Below are 17,981 nucleotides of genomic sequence, written 5' to 3'. Positions count from 1 at the left end.
CTCTGAGAGATGATATCATTCACTTATCCTGAACATTACTTTAAACTGCTTTTGAGTCCTGGAAGTTTAATCTTAGTTTATCTAGTCCCACAAGCCTTACTAAGAGCCACTAATTAGCTTCTGGAGAGGTCACTTATTGTCTATCTACACTGAGGGTCAACAGTGTCCTAGCTACTGCAGTACACTTAAGCACTTATGCTTGTAAGTAGGTGTATCACTTTGAGACAGCAGGCTTCTTTTACACCCTGATAGAATATGTTGAGGTGAAGCTATAGCCTACCTGAACACAAAGGACATGTTGGGCCCTTTATTAACCATTTATTAAGATTTTTGGGGAGATGGGAGAACATCACAAGTTGCTCCTACCAGAGCTGGTGACTCGGACTTGCGACTCGTACTCGAGTCGCACTTAAGTCACACTACACACATTGACTTCAGACTCGACTCGGACTCGACCTCAAAAGACTTCAGACTTGACTCGGACTCTAGGCTGGAGACTCGCAAATTACCATTATTTTCATGTTATCATTTATATTCTCATTATTTATTATCTGTCATTAGTCTTCTCTGTTTGCATTTGGGAAGTGATCTCTGGCTGTGACTGAGGCTGACAGTAAACACCAACATCACGCACGCGCCGTGTGTACGCGCATTTCGAGCAGAGCCCGTCTACTACTGTATACTGTTTTAGAAACTCTCTGATTTCAAGACAATGGCGAGTGAAAGAAGCCCAACAGGAGTCCCTTGGATCGTTACATTTGGCTACAATGCCTTCACGCAGTCAGCCAACAAACGGACAGCAGTGTGCATAGTGTGCAACAAGAAGATTCAAGATTTTGGTTCAACCACTTCAAACTTCATCCGACATCTGAAAACGCACCCAGACCGGTCAGTCACTTGCTAATGTGAAAGACGTTAAAATTAGCAATTAGCTCTCAAACAAATATTAACGTTACATTCTTGCTGCTGGCCATATGATGTGACAGGCTGAGTTAACATTTCAGAACGGTGTGCCAGAAGATGATTCTGTGACATTGTCTTAAGTTAAGTTACAGTACAGTCACCCAGTGGAGCACCTACACATTTAATGCTTTATAAGAGTCATACCCAAGCAGCCTATTCTAGATATCAAGAAGGATATTTGTCACATATCGAGAGAGAAAGAGAAGGAGAAAGAGACAGAGAGAGAGAGAGAGGAGTCATACTGTAATAACCATAACGGTTATTTCTTTTATTGTATTTTACAGCATTGTTAAAAAAAACTCTTTGAAATAGAAACAATCCTTTGTATTTTTTCCACGTCACATTGCTGTAGATTCTAGTGAAACAATCATCAATACTGTCTTATATAGAGGATTTTACAGCTTATAGAATTTGAACTTGATTTAGTGTTTGCGAGAGACTTGAAACTTGACTTGGACTCTTAACCAGAGACTTGAGACTTGACTTGGACTTGACCCTCAAAGACTTGAGACTTGACTCGGACTCTCACTCAAAGACTTGAGAGTTGACTTGGACTTGCAAAAAATGACTTGTGAACACCTCTGGCTCCTACACTTTCCCAACTCATCCACTGGCCTTGCTTTGTAGGAGAAACTGCTTATCCATATCCAGCATCCTCCTCTTGTCTCTGAATCTCCTATACAACCAGTCTCCTTCTGCCAACTGCTGTTGCTTTACCTCATGTAGGCTGTGATATTCCCAGTCCAAGCTCCCTATAATATCTCTACTGAATGCTGCCTGAGCCTGATAAACTTCTTCCCTTGGGTTCCACTTGCACCCTGCTGAGACTGTTGGCACTGTACACCATACTGGTATATTCCTAGACTCTGAAAGCATCATCTCAAGCTTTGCTTTTGCATATGTAAACTTCTCTGTTAATCTAGCCAGAGAGAGATCCAAAATCCCTTTTCCATACCGTGGTGCTCCCTGCCAGTTGTTAATATGAGCTAACCATCTTGCCATAATATGGATTACTACAATAGAACTACTACTACCACTAGTACTCCAGAATGTGGCTATTTGCTGTGTGCCAACACTTCCTTGGCACAACACAACTGATGATCTCAAATGCATTAAGACGGGAAGAATTTCCAATAGTTATGTTTTAACAAGGCATAACTGTTAACTGATAAGCATTCACTTTCAAGGGCTACGACAATCGTGGCAGCAGGGCAAGTCATGCAGACACCAGTATTCCTGTAAGGCCTGACATCCTGCTGTCTCAACCCCTGCATCTGCTCTTTATCACTAAGAGCTACATCTTACCACTTACCTAAACTTTTAACACTAGGAATTGCCTCTCTTACTTAAAAACACAACCTAAACAACTGAGATACTTCTTGATTTCTCTGGCTTAACCTTAGTCAACTGTAAGCTATTGTTCCGCTTAACCAGCACAGGGTGCTATGAAAGGCATGTCGAGTCAATTTTATTTATATAGCGCCAAATCATAACTGACATTATGTATGACCAGCTGGAGAGTCTTTAGAGACTTGTTAGGACAGCCTGATAACAATGAATTACAATAATCCAGCCTAGAAGTAACAAATGTGTGGACTAGTTTTTCTGCATGTTTGAGACAGGATTTACTTATTTTTTTTCTTCAGCATGCGTGAAAGATTGATAATTAATGTGTATAAACAGAAATCAATCTGATAAATAGGACTTAAACCAATTTAATGCAGTTCCTTTAATGCCAATTAAACTTGCAGTCTCTGTAATAGGATGTGATGGTCAATGGTGTCAAAAGCAGCACTTACATCTAACAAGACAAGTACAGAGAGAACTCCTTTGTCCAATGCAATTAGGTGGTGACGCCTGTCATGTAATCCGTGTACGCCTCTCTCCCCATGACCCACTTAGATGCCTTAATGATAACATTGATTGCCATAGTAAAAACTAATGGTGAAATTGTGCACCATGCCATGATGTCTATCTGCATCTGCTACCACAAGGTAATAAACTCTGCAGTTGTGAAACATACCTGAATACTATGAGGCCCTAAATACTTTGAGGCCTTAAATACATCTATAACTACTTATAGATTAAGTATTGAAGCAAAATATAGAACACCACAGGCAATTTACTAACACACGGTCTAATTGATATCAGGGATAGTTATAACTTTACAGTGATAATGTAGTTTCCAGAATCAGTCCATCTCTCCACAGAGGTAGATAATCTTCATGCTAACACTCATGGAAAATCATCATTTCACAGTCTGCAAATGTATTTGACAGATACTTGCAAGAAAGTAGGCCAGATACAGCAGTATTGAAACTTCTGGAAACCAGCCTAAGAAAACACATCATATTGAACTGAATAATAAACACTGCTTGCAGATCAAACATACAGACATTACAAAAAGATGTCATGCTGACATTTGAAAAGTTTACAAGTAGCATACAAGGTAGAGAGGGAAGAGACTGAAAATGACGAAACATCATGCCAAACATATAAATGTAAATATTTTGTGGGTCAATTGTTCTAAAGCAGTGCATAAACTGTATAGTCTGTCAGGCGACTGCTCTGATTTGTATAGTAAGGAATGCTCTGCCAGAAGATTGCAATGTTTAACCTGTTTTTTTTTGGGGGGGGGGGGTTGGATGATCTTCAGGGAAAGCAGCTCAAATCAGACCTCCAATGATGTCTTTGTCTATCCTATGGCCTCTTCCTCTCCTTCACCGTCATCCTCTGCTACCAGGTAAACACACACTGAATACATTACCAAGTTCTTTGACAAGTCTTGAGTGTGTGTGTGACCCTTTATCAGGGGTCAGCAATCAGGTTCAACCATGGGCCAGTTTTTTCAGGAACTTTCATTGCGGGGCGTTAACTGGTGCAGTGGAAATGCAGGCCTATATGTTTCGTTTATGTCGTTTAAATCATTGAAAAATATAATTGATAACATTGTTATGACTATCTGAGGGGGGAAATGTCACCAAAAGACTATTTCTGCTTGAATCCTAACCAGAGAAGAACAATTCTAAGGCTAAAGCTGTGGAATTAGGTTTAGACCAAATTTAATCACCTTTCACTGTTCAAATGGCATGGTATAACCATAGTGGCATTATCAAATGTAACAATATGTTACATTATGTTACAATAATTAGAATTAACAGGAGCTTTGTGTTTATTTTGTTATCTACTGGATTTGACCTTATGGGCCACATATTATTCTCAAGACGATGCAGTTTTTAAAAATGATGCTTTTGATATCAATTTAAACTTAATCATTACACTAAGAATGAACACAAAGCTTTACATGAGATTCAATATGTAAGACACAGCTGCATTGGTTTTACTGTAACTACAATCACAATGGAGACTATGGGCCCCATCTTGCATTTTCTCACCCTGCGTCCACATTGTCTAAATAGCAAATGCACTTGCACCAGTCTGTGCACCCATAGGTGTGTTGATCTTAAAATGAGGTGTGGTCAGGTGTGTTAGACGCAATAAACACTACATTAATATCTTTAACCACTTTATTTAGGTTCTGCACAGAATAACTCTGTGTCCATCCTTTTCATTGCGACGGCATAACATAATACACTGCCCACGCGTACATGCGTTCCCAGGGTCAAAGGGTAAACACAAAGAGGTTAACAAGGTGCGTTGTAGGCGAGTTGCTATTTTGAGGCAGAGGAAAGTGATTGCGCTACTGACCAAATAAATACAGGTCTGAAGTCACTGGCTCATATTTCAGTTATTTTAAGAGTGTATTATCAAAATTTTAATAGGCGGGTGCACAATGCACATACACTGTGCCTATTACACACACAGGGACAGGTAGCGGCACACAAACATGCAAAAAACCCCAGAAAGTATTACATCAACATTTTAAAAAATACATGTCATATTGGTTAGTGGTATTTTTTTTTTCAACAATATATTAAAGTTTTTACATAGATATACAAAGCACACAGACATACATATTTGAACAACATACAAACATTAGGTACATTCAATAAGAGTACTTGAGTCCATGACAGTTCTTACAGGTGTTATAAAATAGTCTACGGGTTGCAGCGTATGATTGTGGTCCTGTACAGGCAATAATTATGCTGTCCCTGTTTCACACAGCAAATCAGATAAATCATTGTTTTTAATATACTGAATGTAGCGCCCCCATACTTTCTGAAATATTTCTTGTTTATCTTTTAGAGTATATGTAATTTTTTCCAGTGGTAAGCATAAAGATAATTCTTTGAACCATTGCTTAGTTTGCCAATCTTTTTCCACGTTAGAGCTATCACTCTCTTTGCTTGTAATATTCCCATATTTATGAAGATCTATGTTATGTCCTACAGGATATAAGCCCAGAAGGAACAATTTGGGTTCCATCACTAGTCTAATTGATAGATATTATTACTCTAACCTCTTACCAAAATTCCTGTATTTTTGGACATTACCATATACAGTGGAACGATGTGCCCTTATCTTCTCCACATACAGAGGTCAGGAATCTGCATATTAAATGAATTGAGTTTTTCTGGTGTAATGTACACTCTCATTAGCCAATTAAATTGCAGCATTTTTAGACGTGTGTGACCTGTCTGTGTTTGGGCTTAGTCATAATATTTATCAGATTTAATTAATTGTAAAATTAACAGATTAAATTACAATAAGCTTTGCTATGGTTTAACTTTCTTTTCAGCTAAAGTAACTCATGTTTTATTCTTGAAACACACAGCTTGACAAATGCACCGTTATAATAATCCACCAAAGGGACGGCACTCCTGGCTTTTAAAGGGAATGGGAGATGACACTCTGATTGGTTTTACTCACCTATGATTAATGAGGGGACTTAAGTCCATCCCTTTTAGACCATGCGCCTGGTTCATTGACATTTTTCCCGCTGTTAAAATAGCAAAAGTGGATTTGGAAAGACACTGCCCCAAAGACACTTGTGCCATGTGCTTCACGTCATGCGCTATAGATTGTTAAAATGGGGCCCTTTCAATCAGTCAATCTTTATTTGTATAGCGCCAAATCACAACAAAAGTCATCTCAAGGCACTTTACACATAGAGCAGGTCTAGACCGTACTCTGAATTAAAATTAAAGAGACCCATCATTCCCACATGAGCTAGTACTTGGCAACAATGACAAAGAAAAACGTGTTTTATAAATGCTCGATACTTAGTATTACAATATTGTGGATCAGTGTATAAAGGGAATGTCAAGTTCCATTATGACATCCATGCACAGTATAGGGCAGGTAACGTGGGAAGGGCTCGTCTCTCTCTGTTTGGTTGAAGGAGTACTGTACATGCAAATGCTTCACGGTTATCCAGGCTATAGAGCCTGTTAGCAAAGCTTGCATGAAGTAGACTTGCATGATGCTGAACTGTGTGTGTGTGTGTGTGTTTGTGCGTATATGTGTAGGTGTATAAAAATAATTGTTTTTTTACTTCCATTCTTTTCTTCATGAGAAACATGGAAGTGTCACTATAATATTAGCTATGGTTGTGTGTGTTCTTGGTGTGTGTGTCTGTGGATAACACATTTTCCCTGCTTGCCCTGCCTCCATATGAAATCCTTTTAACCATATTTACACACACACACACACACACACACACACACACACACACACACACACACACACACACTCATACACACAGATTAAATGTTCACCTACAGGAACCTGTTAAACGTTCGCTCTCTCCGGGCTGAATGAGAAAACAGATGATTTTTTCTCTGGCTGGTGATATTCTACATATTTCTTATTTGTTAGATTACAAATTTGTTAGATAACAAATAAGACAAATGTAGAATATCACCAGCTTAGTCACTAAAATCAGTCAACAGAGAAAAAAAAGATGTTCACCATGTGCTGATGTTAACCAACAATGCTGTCTGAATTCCTTAGCCTTTAGTTCTCCTACTAAAGAACCAGTCATTTCCTACTGTGTTTTTAACCAATGTTACCCAAATAGGGAGAAATAGTGCATTTGTTCAGGATTATTTTCAGTAGTGGATGAATCCACATTTAATGATAATAATAATAATAATAATAATGATAAATACTTTATTTTTGGATAGGGACAGTGCACATTGATGAACATTGATAGTGAGTATTTCTGGAAGCAGGATGGTGTGTGTTGATTGCGTCAAAATAAACTAGTGATGTATGATTGAGACTGGGACCAGAGCCAACCAGCTATAGATCAGAAAATGCCCTTATCAATACCTGACTAAAAACAGTATGTAAATGAGTCTTGGACTGAATGAAGATTTAACTTATCAACTAACTAAAACTTAACTGATTAATACATTGACTTGCTTCCTATTGGACTAAACAGAAGTGCCAGTTTGGTATGAAATGGCGCTTCCTGACATCATCATGTAACTCACATGATAAATCTCAGCTAAGCATAAACATGAGTTATTTTAGGCTTTTGAACAATGCTGTTGTGAGAACAGTGTCTGAGTAGTTTCTGCAGTTGGTGAATGTTATGTGTGTATGCTTCTGTGTGTGTGTGTGTGTGTGTGTGTGTGTGTGTGTGTGTGTGTGTGTGTGTGTGTGTGTGTGTGTGTGTGTGTGTGTGTGTGTGTGTGTGTGTGTGTGTGTGTGTGTGTGAGGAGCAACAGAGAGAGGAGAAGGAAAGAGAACAGAAAAGAAGCATATACATGCATACATTGTAATTAGCAATAATTTGAGTTTGTAAAGAAACCTGCAAAAACACATTTTTTATATATTTACTGATATAGAAAATTACACATTATTTGTTTTTCCATGACAACTAGATGACATATTTAATACCAAAGTAAAAGTGCATGGCTATATAACACCAGGAATCACTGTATATGTATATATATATATATATATATATATATATATATATATATATATAAAGTGATGTCTTAAAACCATTTTTTTTTTACAGCACTGGCAGTATTATTAGAGGCATGTAAACATTATGACAGACATGATTACTCCAGTTAACCAAAGCACAGGAAATAGTGTCATGTTGTGACATTAAGTACATTAAACATGTTAATGTGATCACATAATGTAATGTGTATGGTAATTAGCATCAGGGATCTTTTGTACCATTTTAATAATGAATGGTAGCTGATAATATAAACATGAGTGGGTACACTGCTCTGACCGCATCACTAATGTTAATTGACCCTTGCTGTCAGCCATGAATTTACAAGCCTGGAACTGTATGTACTGTTTCCTGTCATCTCACTGATCTGATATTTCTTGAACACTTAATCAGCTATGGAAACAATAATGCAGAGAATATGATATTCTGCTGGTAATTGTGCTGCTGCGCTAACATAATGTAATATACACACATATGAACATGTACAAATGAACATACAGAACAGAAACTGTGAATAAATAAAGTAGAATAGGCAGAGCAACACAACTGGCTGATCATACCAGCAGTTCCTTTTGGCTACTGTGTGTGTGTGTGTGTGTGTGTGTGTGTGTGTGTGTGTGTGTGTGTGTGTGTGTGTGTGTGTCCCTGTGTTGGCGGGCTGATTTGCAATGCTGAGTGCACTGAGTGGGCGGACGAGGAGGAGAGATGAGACCGAGAGGCAGGGGCAGAGTGAGGGAGAGATGGGTTTAGGAGGAAGATGGAGTCAGAAAAACAGTGGATGGAGAGAAAAATGTAATGCATGTCAGAGCACTTGAGAGTCACACCAATCTACTGTACTTAGACACACGCTCTCTCACACACTCTCACACAAACAGTGTAGCAGTTTGCCCACGCAAGGCCAGAGGTGAACGTTATTCCTCCCACTATAATTACTTCTCTCTCTTCTGCTTCTCTCTATCCCTCTGTCTCTCTGACAAACACATTGAAACACACCTACACGGCAAACATTTTGTTTTTTAAAATGATGTTTGAGCTGATAGGTTCACATACAGTCAGTTTACACTTTAGCATCAGGTGAAAAAGTGTTAAAGCAGTCATAATCATGATCTCCACGGCTCAGGACATTTCTGAAATAATTGTTAGGTATATTTCAGGAAAGAAAACTTAGTCAATTTGACTAATTCTGTGAGACCTCAGAGGCACAAGGCAATGGCAGACTGTATTTTCATTATAGTAGAGGACTTATTTTGGGCTTATTCACTGATGGTTTTGATGCATACAGAAAAAAGGCATAGACATTATTTGAATGTGCAGGAGATTCAGTAATGTTCAGTAATTGGAACCACAGCAGTGTAGCTCTAGCTGCAATTTTGGTAACAACTTTAACATATATATGTCTACATGGATGAGAAGTCACTGGATGGTCTCAAAATCATTATTTTTAAACTTGAATCTATAAACAGTGTGTTGTTTTGTTTGTGGAAGGAGCATAGATTTATTCAGAAAAAGATCTCAATGCTGATAGATAGAGGGGGTTATATGGACTATCTTTCATTTAAAGGATTTTTCATGTGTGGTAAAATAACAGCCAGGCATCCATATGAACAGTCAAAGAGGTTTTGCTTACTGTGATCATTCCTGTTAATACTGTTAATACTGACTATTGAAAGATCTTCAAATGTGCTTTTAATGGAAGTGATGGAGGACTAAATCCACATTGTGTCCATTTAAAGTCTCTGATCAGCTTCTATTGAGCTTCAACAGTGTGAGTTAGTCATATCAGTGATATCTGACACATTTACAGTCTGTTTAGCATCAAATTCCCTCTTAGTGTTCTGTGATTTGTGGCTATAAGAAGGATAGAAACAAAGGTACTTGGTACTTGTAAAAGACAAGAACAAATTGATTTCATTATTGTTATTAATGGCATCATTAAGTTCTCATGTGATGGTATTTAAAAAAAAAAAATCACATAAATGGGCACTGCAAAAACTGCTTTAGCATCCTGTCCCATATGTCCCATATGTCCCATATGTCCCATATGTCCCATATGTCCCATATGACACACAATAAACAGCTTGAATAGAGCACAGAGATTCAGTTACAAGCTACAAAAGTACTGATAGCTGTGTCTTTAGTCACCAGTAGAGCCACGCATGTTTATCTCAACACATAGCTTTGGTTACAGTCTCCTGTAACGGACTATGTGGCACAGCTGAAGCAGTCTATACTCTGATCCTGAAAAACACCCTATCATCACCCTATCTTACACTTAACTGACCCCACTCTGCTCAACCACACTGTATATCCTTTGCACCTGATTTTGCTGTGGTGTTGCTGTATTTGTAAACTGTGTGAAATTATTATTATAATTATGAACGGGCCCCTCGCCCCCCCATGCATGTCGGTTTACAGATACAATAGGGCTTCGCGCTGGTCAGCACTCGGGCCCTAATAATGATAATAATAATAATAATAATAATTAATAAGAGTATAGACATTTTATTTAAAAGTCCCTTTCAAGACACCCAAGGAAATATAAAAAGAATAAAAGCAACAATAATAGGATAGATCAAGGGAAGGCCATCTGAACAGCTGAGTTTTAAGATGTGATTTAAATGATGCAACCAATGTACACAGACCCTTATCCTGAGGGAGAGCCTTCCAAAGATTAGGACCCTGTCGCCCACGGTGCAGAGCCTACAGGTAGGAGTGATTTTGGAAGTGTTTAGGCTGCTCCCAGTTTACTCAATGTACTGGAAATTCAGAGAGAATTGTACACACCTTGTGATTCCTCAGCTTGTCCTACTTTAACTACCTTCAAAATCTGTTCCTCCTCCTTCTGCTCACTGTTGTTCCTCTACCAGTGCCTTTATCTCACTCATGCTCATTATTTCAGTGTTCAACTCTTTATCTAGGAAGGATCCACACTTTCCAGATGAAAAAATGCAAAGAGGATGCATAAAGGTTGAGGCTCGTAGTTTGAATAGATGAAGGCAGCATTTCTGCCTTATGCTAAAACATAAAGCATAGAAACCAGCTGCCATATGGTTTCATCTCTGCAGTGTCACCTACTGATACACAGCATGTTCCTTTGAAGAACCTTGCAGGGATGTTAAAGTAAGATTCTCATTTAGGGAAAACAAATAAATAGTCACTATGGGAAAAAAACATTTTGTTTAGAAAAAAAGATCTGTTGACCTGACCTTGACCTAGAACAATAAACAGACCATATGGGTATCTTATATCACCCAGTTTGGTTTTTATCACTTGATTGGATGGGCATTATCAGTGGTGCAGAAGGGTTCTGCTACACCTACTAGAAGATGCATATCAACAGACTGGAATAGAAACCTGGCACCGACCATTAATAACATACTGCTAAAAAGGATGTTTTATTATGTGACAACACTGTGGTTAAAGTCTGGTTAAGAAGTATTCAGATCCTTTACTTAATAAAAGTACCAGTACACTTTAAGTATCAAGAGTAATAATAGTTGAGTCGCCTCATGGAGGTGGAGTTTTACTACTTTATAATTAGTTAGTTCAGCTCAGTGGTTCCCAAACAAGGGGCTGACCCGCTTCCAAAGGGTCGTTAGATAAATGTCAGGGGTCATCAGATGATTAGTGGGAAAGGACAGAAGAAAACAAAGTTCTGATACACAAATCTGTTTCTCTTTTCTCTTTATTGAAATGAAAGCATGTTCAGTGAGTTTGTTTAGTGACTTTCTGTTTCCTCTGTGTTTTGCTTTAGTTCCTCCCAGAGGCAGCGAGTGAACAGTGACAGCTGTGCAACTGAAGCTTTAACACACGACACAACACATGTGGCCAGCAAACTCAGCAGGTAAGTACACACACTACGCCGTCTCTCTTAATGAGATCAAGACCATGGTTGTACTTAAATATGAAGCTTCAGTCGTCTCAATGAGTCAAATCATGTACATATCTTCCAATGTTATAGACTTTATAGTCCCCTTTTTGTTACTATATTTCCACCACAGCTCAACAAAGAAACACTGTCCAAGGAAACACAAAGAGAACTATTTTTACCAATAAGATTAACAGTGGAAGGCTAACTTCATTCTAATGTTGGTAGACATGAATATTGGTCGATTAACATTGACTTTTAAAAATCTACAGCCACTGAGCAATCCATTGCGTATCACTGACACTCCTTACATGATTGAAGTCATAGTTAACATATTGCAAAGGTCAGTGTATTAAAAACAACAGTGTATTTATTTAAATGTGTTATTACATTGAATGTTATATTGTGTATTTGCCTGTACTTCTTGCCATTATGCTGTCTCTGGTTTGTGTTTTGCAGAGCGGGCTGCATCCATCGTTCCAACACCACAGCTGCTGATTTTAAACCCAGATTGAGGTCAGTACACTAACCAACACATTTCTACTGTTATTTAAATGAATGAGACATCAATACATAACAGAACATGAACCATGGAATTATACACAGAGTTATTTCAGTACTCCATGCAGTCTAACACTCCTCTGGAGTCCTCGCCCTCTTGCCTTTTGGCTCGGTCCCCAACTATGGCCTCAAAATGATTAGGCTGACATAGATTGAATTGATTACTGAGGTTTGCATTACATTGTACAGATGGTTTCAGTAAGCTGTGAACTTGAACAACATGAAACATTGTTTTTTTTACTCATGCATTTGATCACAGAAACATATAGGTTCTACTGAGCCTATGCTAAACAACTCACTAAAGATATAAGAAGCTGCTTTCTCACTATTTAGTGATTGCCTCTTTTTTGCTGACATGGACCAGTTAGTCATCATCACTAACCCCCAACTCTGCTTAAGCCACCATATACAAATATGGTAAAGGTGGTGTTAGAGGCCAGAGTGTGAGAACGCTGCCACAAAAGGTGTGTAGTTTGGTGTGCTTGTTGGTTTGATGTTGACGTGTCTCTTTTGTGTGAGTGTGTTTTTTACTAATACCCCTTTTAGACAGCAGATGTATTATTCTTGTGATATTGCCAGGGTGAGTCAAGTCCTTGGGCTGTGCCACTTTGGTATATACTGGCATCGTCAGACTAATTTACAAATCCATATTACTCTGGAAACTAAGTTCATTTTTGATTTATCTACAAGTGTGGACCAGAATGCCTCCCGGATGCAAATGAATAGACCTATAACCAATCAGAGCAATGAAACATGTAGCACTGAGTGACACATGCAAGTTGGGTAGTGTTTCATCTGTTTGCAAAAAAAGGAAAAAAATGTTAGTCTGCTCTCAAACCTTCTCATATTACAGCTATGTATCTGAAATAATAAATACATGAGCTGGGCAGCCTCGTCTGGTTCCAGACTAACTATGCTGTTTTCCTACCATGAAATTGACTCTCCCTGTCTGTGTGGTATTTTGGTGACCAGTGCTGAGCACACAGTGCACACGTGGGAGGAGAGGCACAAACAGGTGGGAGATTCATTCAATTGATATTAAAAAGGTAGATTAATGTTTTTAATTAAACACAAGCAGTAGGTGCATTTAAATGAGCATAAAATATACATTTTTAATAGGTGGAGGAAGTGGCAGGACCCAATTGCAGCACAGAACCAGTTAGCAGTTTTAAATGATTATACAGTCCACAATGTAACTGAACAAGTATAGGCAGAATGCGTAGGGCAACAGGCAGGGCTCAGGGTCACTGATGACACAGAAGGCAGCAGGTAAGACCATGCCAGTAGCACTCACGGAGTTGAGGTGTTTGACCAGGCAGGAGTCTCTGGTCTCTCCTAACAGGATCTAAGCCAGGGGACGCCACGCAGCCACAGGCAGACAGGAACAGGCAATATTCGAGGTCAGGGACAGAAGGCTGGTGCGTTCACCGGGGTAGACACGAGTAGAGGAGGTCCAAGGCAAGCAGGGTCGAAACCAGGAAAACAGTCCGGAGATGGAGATAAACTTTAATCTAACCCTAACCTTGTAACAGTTTGTGCTTCCAGCTGATCCAACCTAGCATTTACCTTAGTAAAACTTTACTTACATCAGTATTGAAGGTGTCAAGCAGGATTTCAACAACAAACACACTTATCATGACTGACACTGTGGGTGCTCTCCACTAACCCTAACCCTCCTCACATCTGTCTCTCATGTCTTATCCCAACAACAGTACATCTCACTGTATAGACTGCTGGAGATGACACATCTCAACTATCAACACTTTTGTGTGCATGTTCTGATGCTCTGCATGTTTATATATTTTATATTATAAATATGTTTGTAAAAAACTAACATTTGACTATCAAATGTTTATTTAATTATTCTGAGTAAGACAGTCATTATAGAACAGTGTTATTGTACAACTAGCACAAAAACACACAACAATGTTGACATTGTAATTTCATAATGATATCATAATAACCATTACTGTCACTCCAAAGTCATTGTTAAAGACTGTGGAGCTAGGCTTCACAAACTGTGTGTCAGGTTTATGCTATGTTATTATTAGCATAAACCCGCCCCTGCTGCTGTAGAGGTATAAATACATTCAGCACACACTACTACTACTACAGTCTACAGTTAGCTGCCGAGCTAGCCGCTGAACTAGCAACAGAAAGCGCTCTTTATTGATGTATAGGAAACATTATAAAGAGACAATAAAACAGCAGAAAGACATAGTCGTTAATCTATAACATAGCAGCAAAGGGGGGGGGGTTTCACTTAAAAAATATAAAGCAAAATACACAACTCATACGTTTTAGCAGCTTTCTTATTATTTGAATCACTAAAAGTTTTTATATATTGTTTGGTTTCCTTCTCAAATGCAATAAAAGAAGGTTTTTAGTTTATACCATTATTAATTGAAAAAATATTTTATATATATATATATATATCTATATATATCTATATATGTATATATATATATATATATATATTTATTATATTTTTTGAGTTAGCAGCTGAGTTAGCAGCAGAAAGCTCTCAGACGTAGCGTCCATGTTTCTGGTAGAGGTGGTGACTTTGATTGACAGGTGACACTTGGTAGGGGGCGGGGTTTCAGCGGACTCGGCGGGCACTCCCACAGCATTTGGGAGCAGAGAAAGAGGCTGATTTTTACACAACTTTGAAGACTAATTTCATATATTTGGTGATTTTTTTTAATCATTCAAATGTGACAGGATGGTTAACAACACACTTTTCTGTGGTATGTCAAACTCAGAACACATATTTATTCTTACTTTACACAGACTTTAACATTGATAAACTCGAAGTGTTAAAAGTTCACTAAGCACTTGTGTATATATGCAATGCCCCACATTCACACTGTGTGTTTTGGGCTGCGATTAAAAACTCAGAAATTAAAAAATACAGCATTGTGTGCATGTGTACATGAGTGTTTATGCTTGATGAGTGATAAGTATGTGTGTGTGTGTGTGTGTGTTGTTGGAGTGTGTGAGTTATAGATGGGAGTTTTTTTTAACACTGCAAATGGCTGTAAATGTAGAGTGAAGTGGTAAGCTCTATCTGTGTTGGTCTCTCCGCAGACAAGAAAATAGCCAAAAGACGAGTGAAAAAGAGAAAGAGAGAGAAAAAGGTAATACACACACACACACACACACACACACACACACACGCCTGTGCCCTACAGGTAGTTTGTAGGACCAGTCTGGTACAGCCTGACGTTTGATTTAAAGATTGATTTAAGTTTCAGGTTACACACAGAGCTGAACCTTGTATCTGACAGCTGTGTGTGTCTGTACTGGAGAGAGAAGCAATACAGCTTCTGTGTTTGAGTGTGAGTCTCCAGACAAACTGTTCTCTTCGCTGACACATATTCTCTCAACCTCTGTCTCCTTGTTCTCACTTTGCATGCGGGGAGTTGGATGTGTGGGAGCCTGAGATTTCTTTCCTGTCAACTGCACTGTGCTTTTTATTCTCTTTGGGAACTTGCATGTTTTTACTTCATGATCTGGTTCAGTTGTGTGTCTTTCTTGCTGGTGAGTTGCTGGCAGGTTTGTATTGGGAACTGAACGCAACCCAGTTCTTGCTGTCAGTGATCAAAGTCACACTGGAAATCTTAATCATTCTGCCACAGCTAATACAATGGTCCATGTATTCTGACAGAGAGCACAGTCTTTATCACTTTAGCTCAGTTAACTGTATCACATTCACTATTTAGTAGGGATAATTCTAGTTTATATCAAGGTGGGTCTCATTTAGTTTTGTCCCATACTGTGTATATAGAGATGGACGTAGCGAGATGTAACTTCACCCATTGGTTTGAATTTGAGCTGGCTTGATAGATAGATAGATAGATAGATAGACGGACGGACGGAAGGAAGGAAGGAAGGAAGGTAGGTAGGTAGGTAGGTAGGTAGGTAGGTAGGTAGGTAAGTAGGTAGGTAGGTAGGTAGGAAGGAAGGGAAGGTAGGAAGGAAGGAAGGAAGGAAGGAAGGAAGGTAGGTAGGTAGGTAGGTAGGTAGGGTAGGTAGGGTAGGTAGGGTGGTAGGTAGGTAGGTAGGTAGGTAGGTAGGTAGGTAGGTAGGTAGGTAGGTGGGTAGGTAGGAAGGAAGGGAAGGTAGGGAGGAAGGAAGGAAGGAAGGAAGGAAGGAAGGAAGGAAGGTAGATAGGTAGGAAATTTAAAATGTTCAGTGTGTCAAATAATTAGGTAAAGGTGTGTAGAAGTAATCAGTGTCAGACTGCTCTGAGCTGTGACTGTAACTGATCCACTCGACAACCAGCTCCAAATATGTCCATATCTTGTTATTTCAACTGGTTTTAGCATCACTGCTATTTCAGTGAAGAACATTTAACTTCTTGTAAATTATTCACAATAAAGGTCTCTCATTATTTAGTCATTTAAAAGCTTTTAATTTGAAGCGGTAAAGCAGGAAACATTGGGTTTTCATTGGCAGCAACTTAACACAACTCTGCAGCTTCCAGGAGGGAAGCTTTAAAGAGACAGGAGCTAAGAATGCCTCAAAGAGTTTTTGAACAGTGAATCCTGCAAAAAGATACTTTAGTGGAGTAAATAAAATTTAGAGTTGGAAATGAGCTTTATAGATCCCCTTTAAACACAAATCCAGTAGAACTGTGTTTCTGGGGGAAAAGCCCTGTTTATTCTTTGAATAAAAGTGGGTCAGGACTTGCACTGACTCCCTGGCTCCACACTGAATAGTGCTGTCAGAGATTCCCTTCAAGAAATAATCAATACATTCCAGCTGACAATCAGCACCCATACAGCAGACATCAAAGCCACTAGATGTCTTTTTCTTGTTGTTATTATTAGAGGCCTGAATTTACAGAATGAGACCACAGTGTCTTATCTTTTTGTTGAAAAGATAATTAGTCACTTCGTATTTCTGAGGGGAGATGATGCTTTTGAATGGGGGTCAATTTTGATTAAACTAAATTAGCAAAAGTCAAAGTTATCCCTAGTATTTATTAAAGGCTGGCTATTTTCTATATTTTTCTCATCTTCAACAAATGTCTTGTGCAGAGCCAAACCAACAATATACTGATCCTACTAACAAGTATTATGTGTGTATCCATAGCCTGAACATTTCTCAAAGAACTAGTACAATATCAAGAGTGTGTGATATGTAGCATGAAAAGCTGTCTCTCTGTAAATGGAACCAAATTCTGCATGTTCATGGTGGCAGATTACTATCTTAACGCTCATTTTACTCTTTGGAGCCATTTCTAAACAAGTTACTGTAACCACTGTCTTCATGTTACCCAGTGCAGTAATGTGGTTCATTCTATAGCACATGGGAATAAGATACCTATATCTAGGCTTTATATAATACTTGTTTGTAGATTATTCATTGTTGGTTTGGCTCTGCATGAGATTTGTTGAAAATATAAAAATATAATACACAAAAGCTACACATATTATAAAAATAATTATTTATTATAGTTTAAAGACTGTGTAAAGTGAATTCAGACATTTTCTTCTAAACACATTAAATAGTTCATAAATGTATTTCTAAAAAAGGTGTAAAAAGCATTTCAACCATTTAGATTTGAATTGTGGAGCTAGGCTTCACAAACTGTGTTTCGGGTTTATGCTATGTTATGATTAGCATAAACCCGCCCCTGCTGCTGTAGAGGTATAAATACATTCAGCACACACTACTACTACTACAGTCTACAGTTAGCCAGTTAGC

The 17,981-nt window shown here is 38.5% G+C and overlaps 1 protein-coding gene across 2 annotated transcripts in view; it reads left to right on the top strand.

Annotated features, from left to right (window-relative positions):
* dgkza (diacylglycerol kinase, zeta a) overlaps positions 1 to 17,981 on the top strand; it is a 107,026-nt gene that overhangs the window by 73,260 nt on the left and 15,785 nt on the right. For both annotated transcript variants that reach the window (XM_053314294.1, XM_053314293.1), the window contains 4 exons: positions 3,620 to 3,706; positions 11,595 to 11,684; positions 12,168 to 12,224; positions 15,357 to 15,406. In XM_053314294.1, the coding sequence (XP_053170269.1) occupies positions 3,620 to 3,706; positions 11,595 to 11,684; positions 12,168 to 12,224; positions 15,357 to 15,406 (284 nt within the window). The remainder of the gene's footprint in view (positions 1 to 3,619; positions 3,707 to 11,594; positions 11,685 to 12,167; positions 12,225 to 15,356; positions 15,407 to 17,981) is intronic.

The sequence above is a fragment of the Scomber japonicus genome, chromosome 24 (assembly GCF_027409825.1).
Source record: "Scomber japonicus isolate fScoJap1 chromosome 24, fScoJap1.pri, whole genome shotgun sequence".
Classification (NCBI taxonomy): Eukaryota; Metazoa; Chordata; class Actinopteri; order Scombriformes; family Scombridae; genus Scomber; species Scomber japonicus.
The sequence above is the reverse complement of the archived record's forward strand: the minus strand, read 5'-3'. Positions and strand labels throughout refer to the sequence as shown.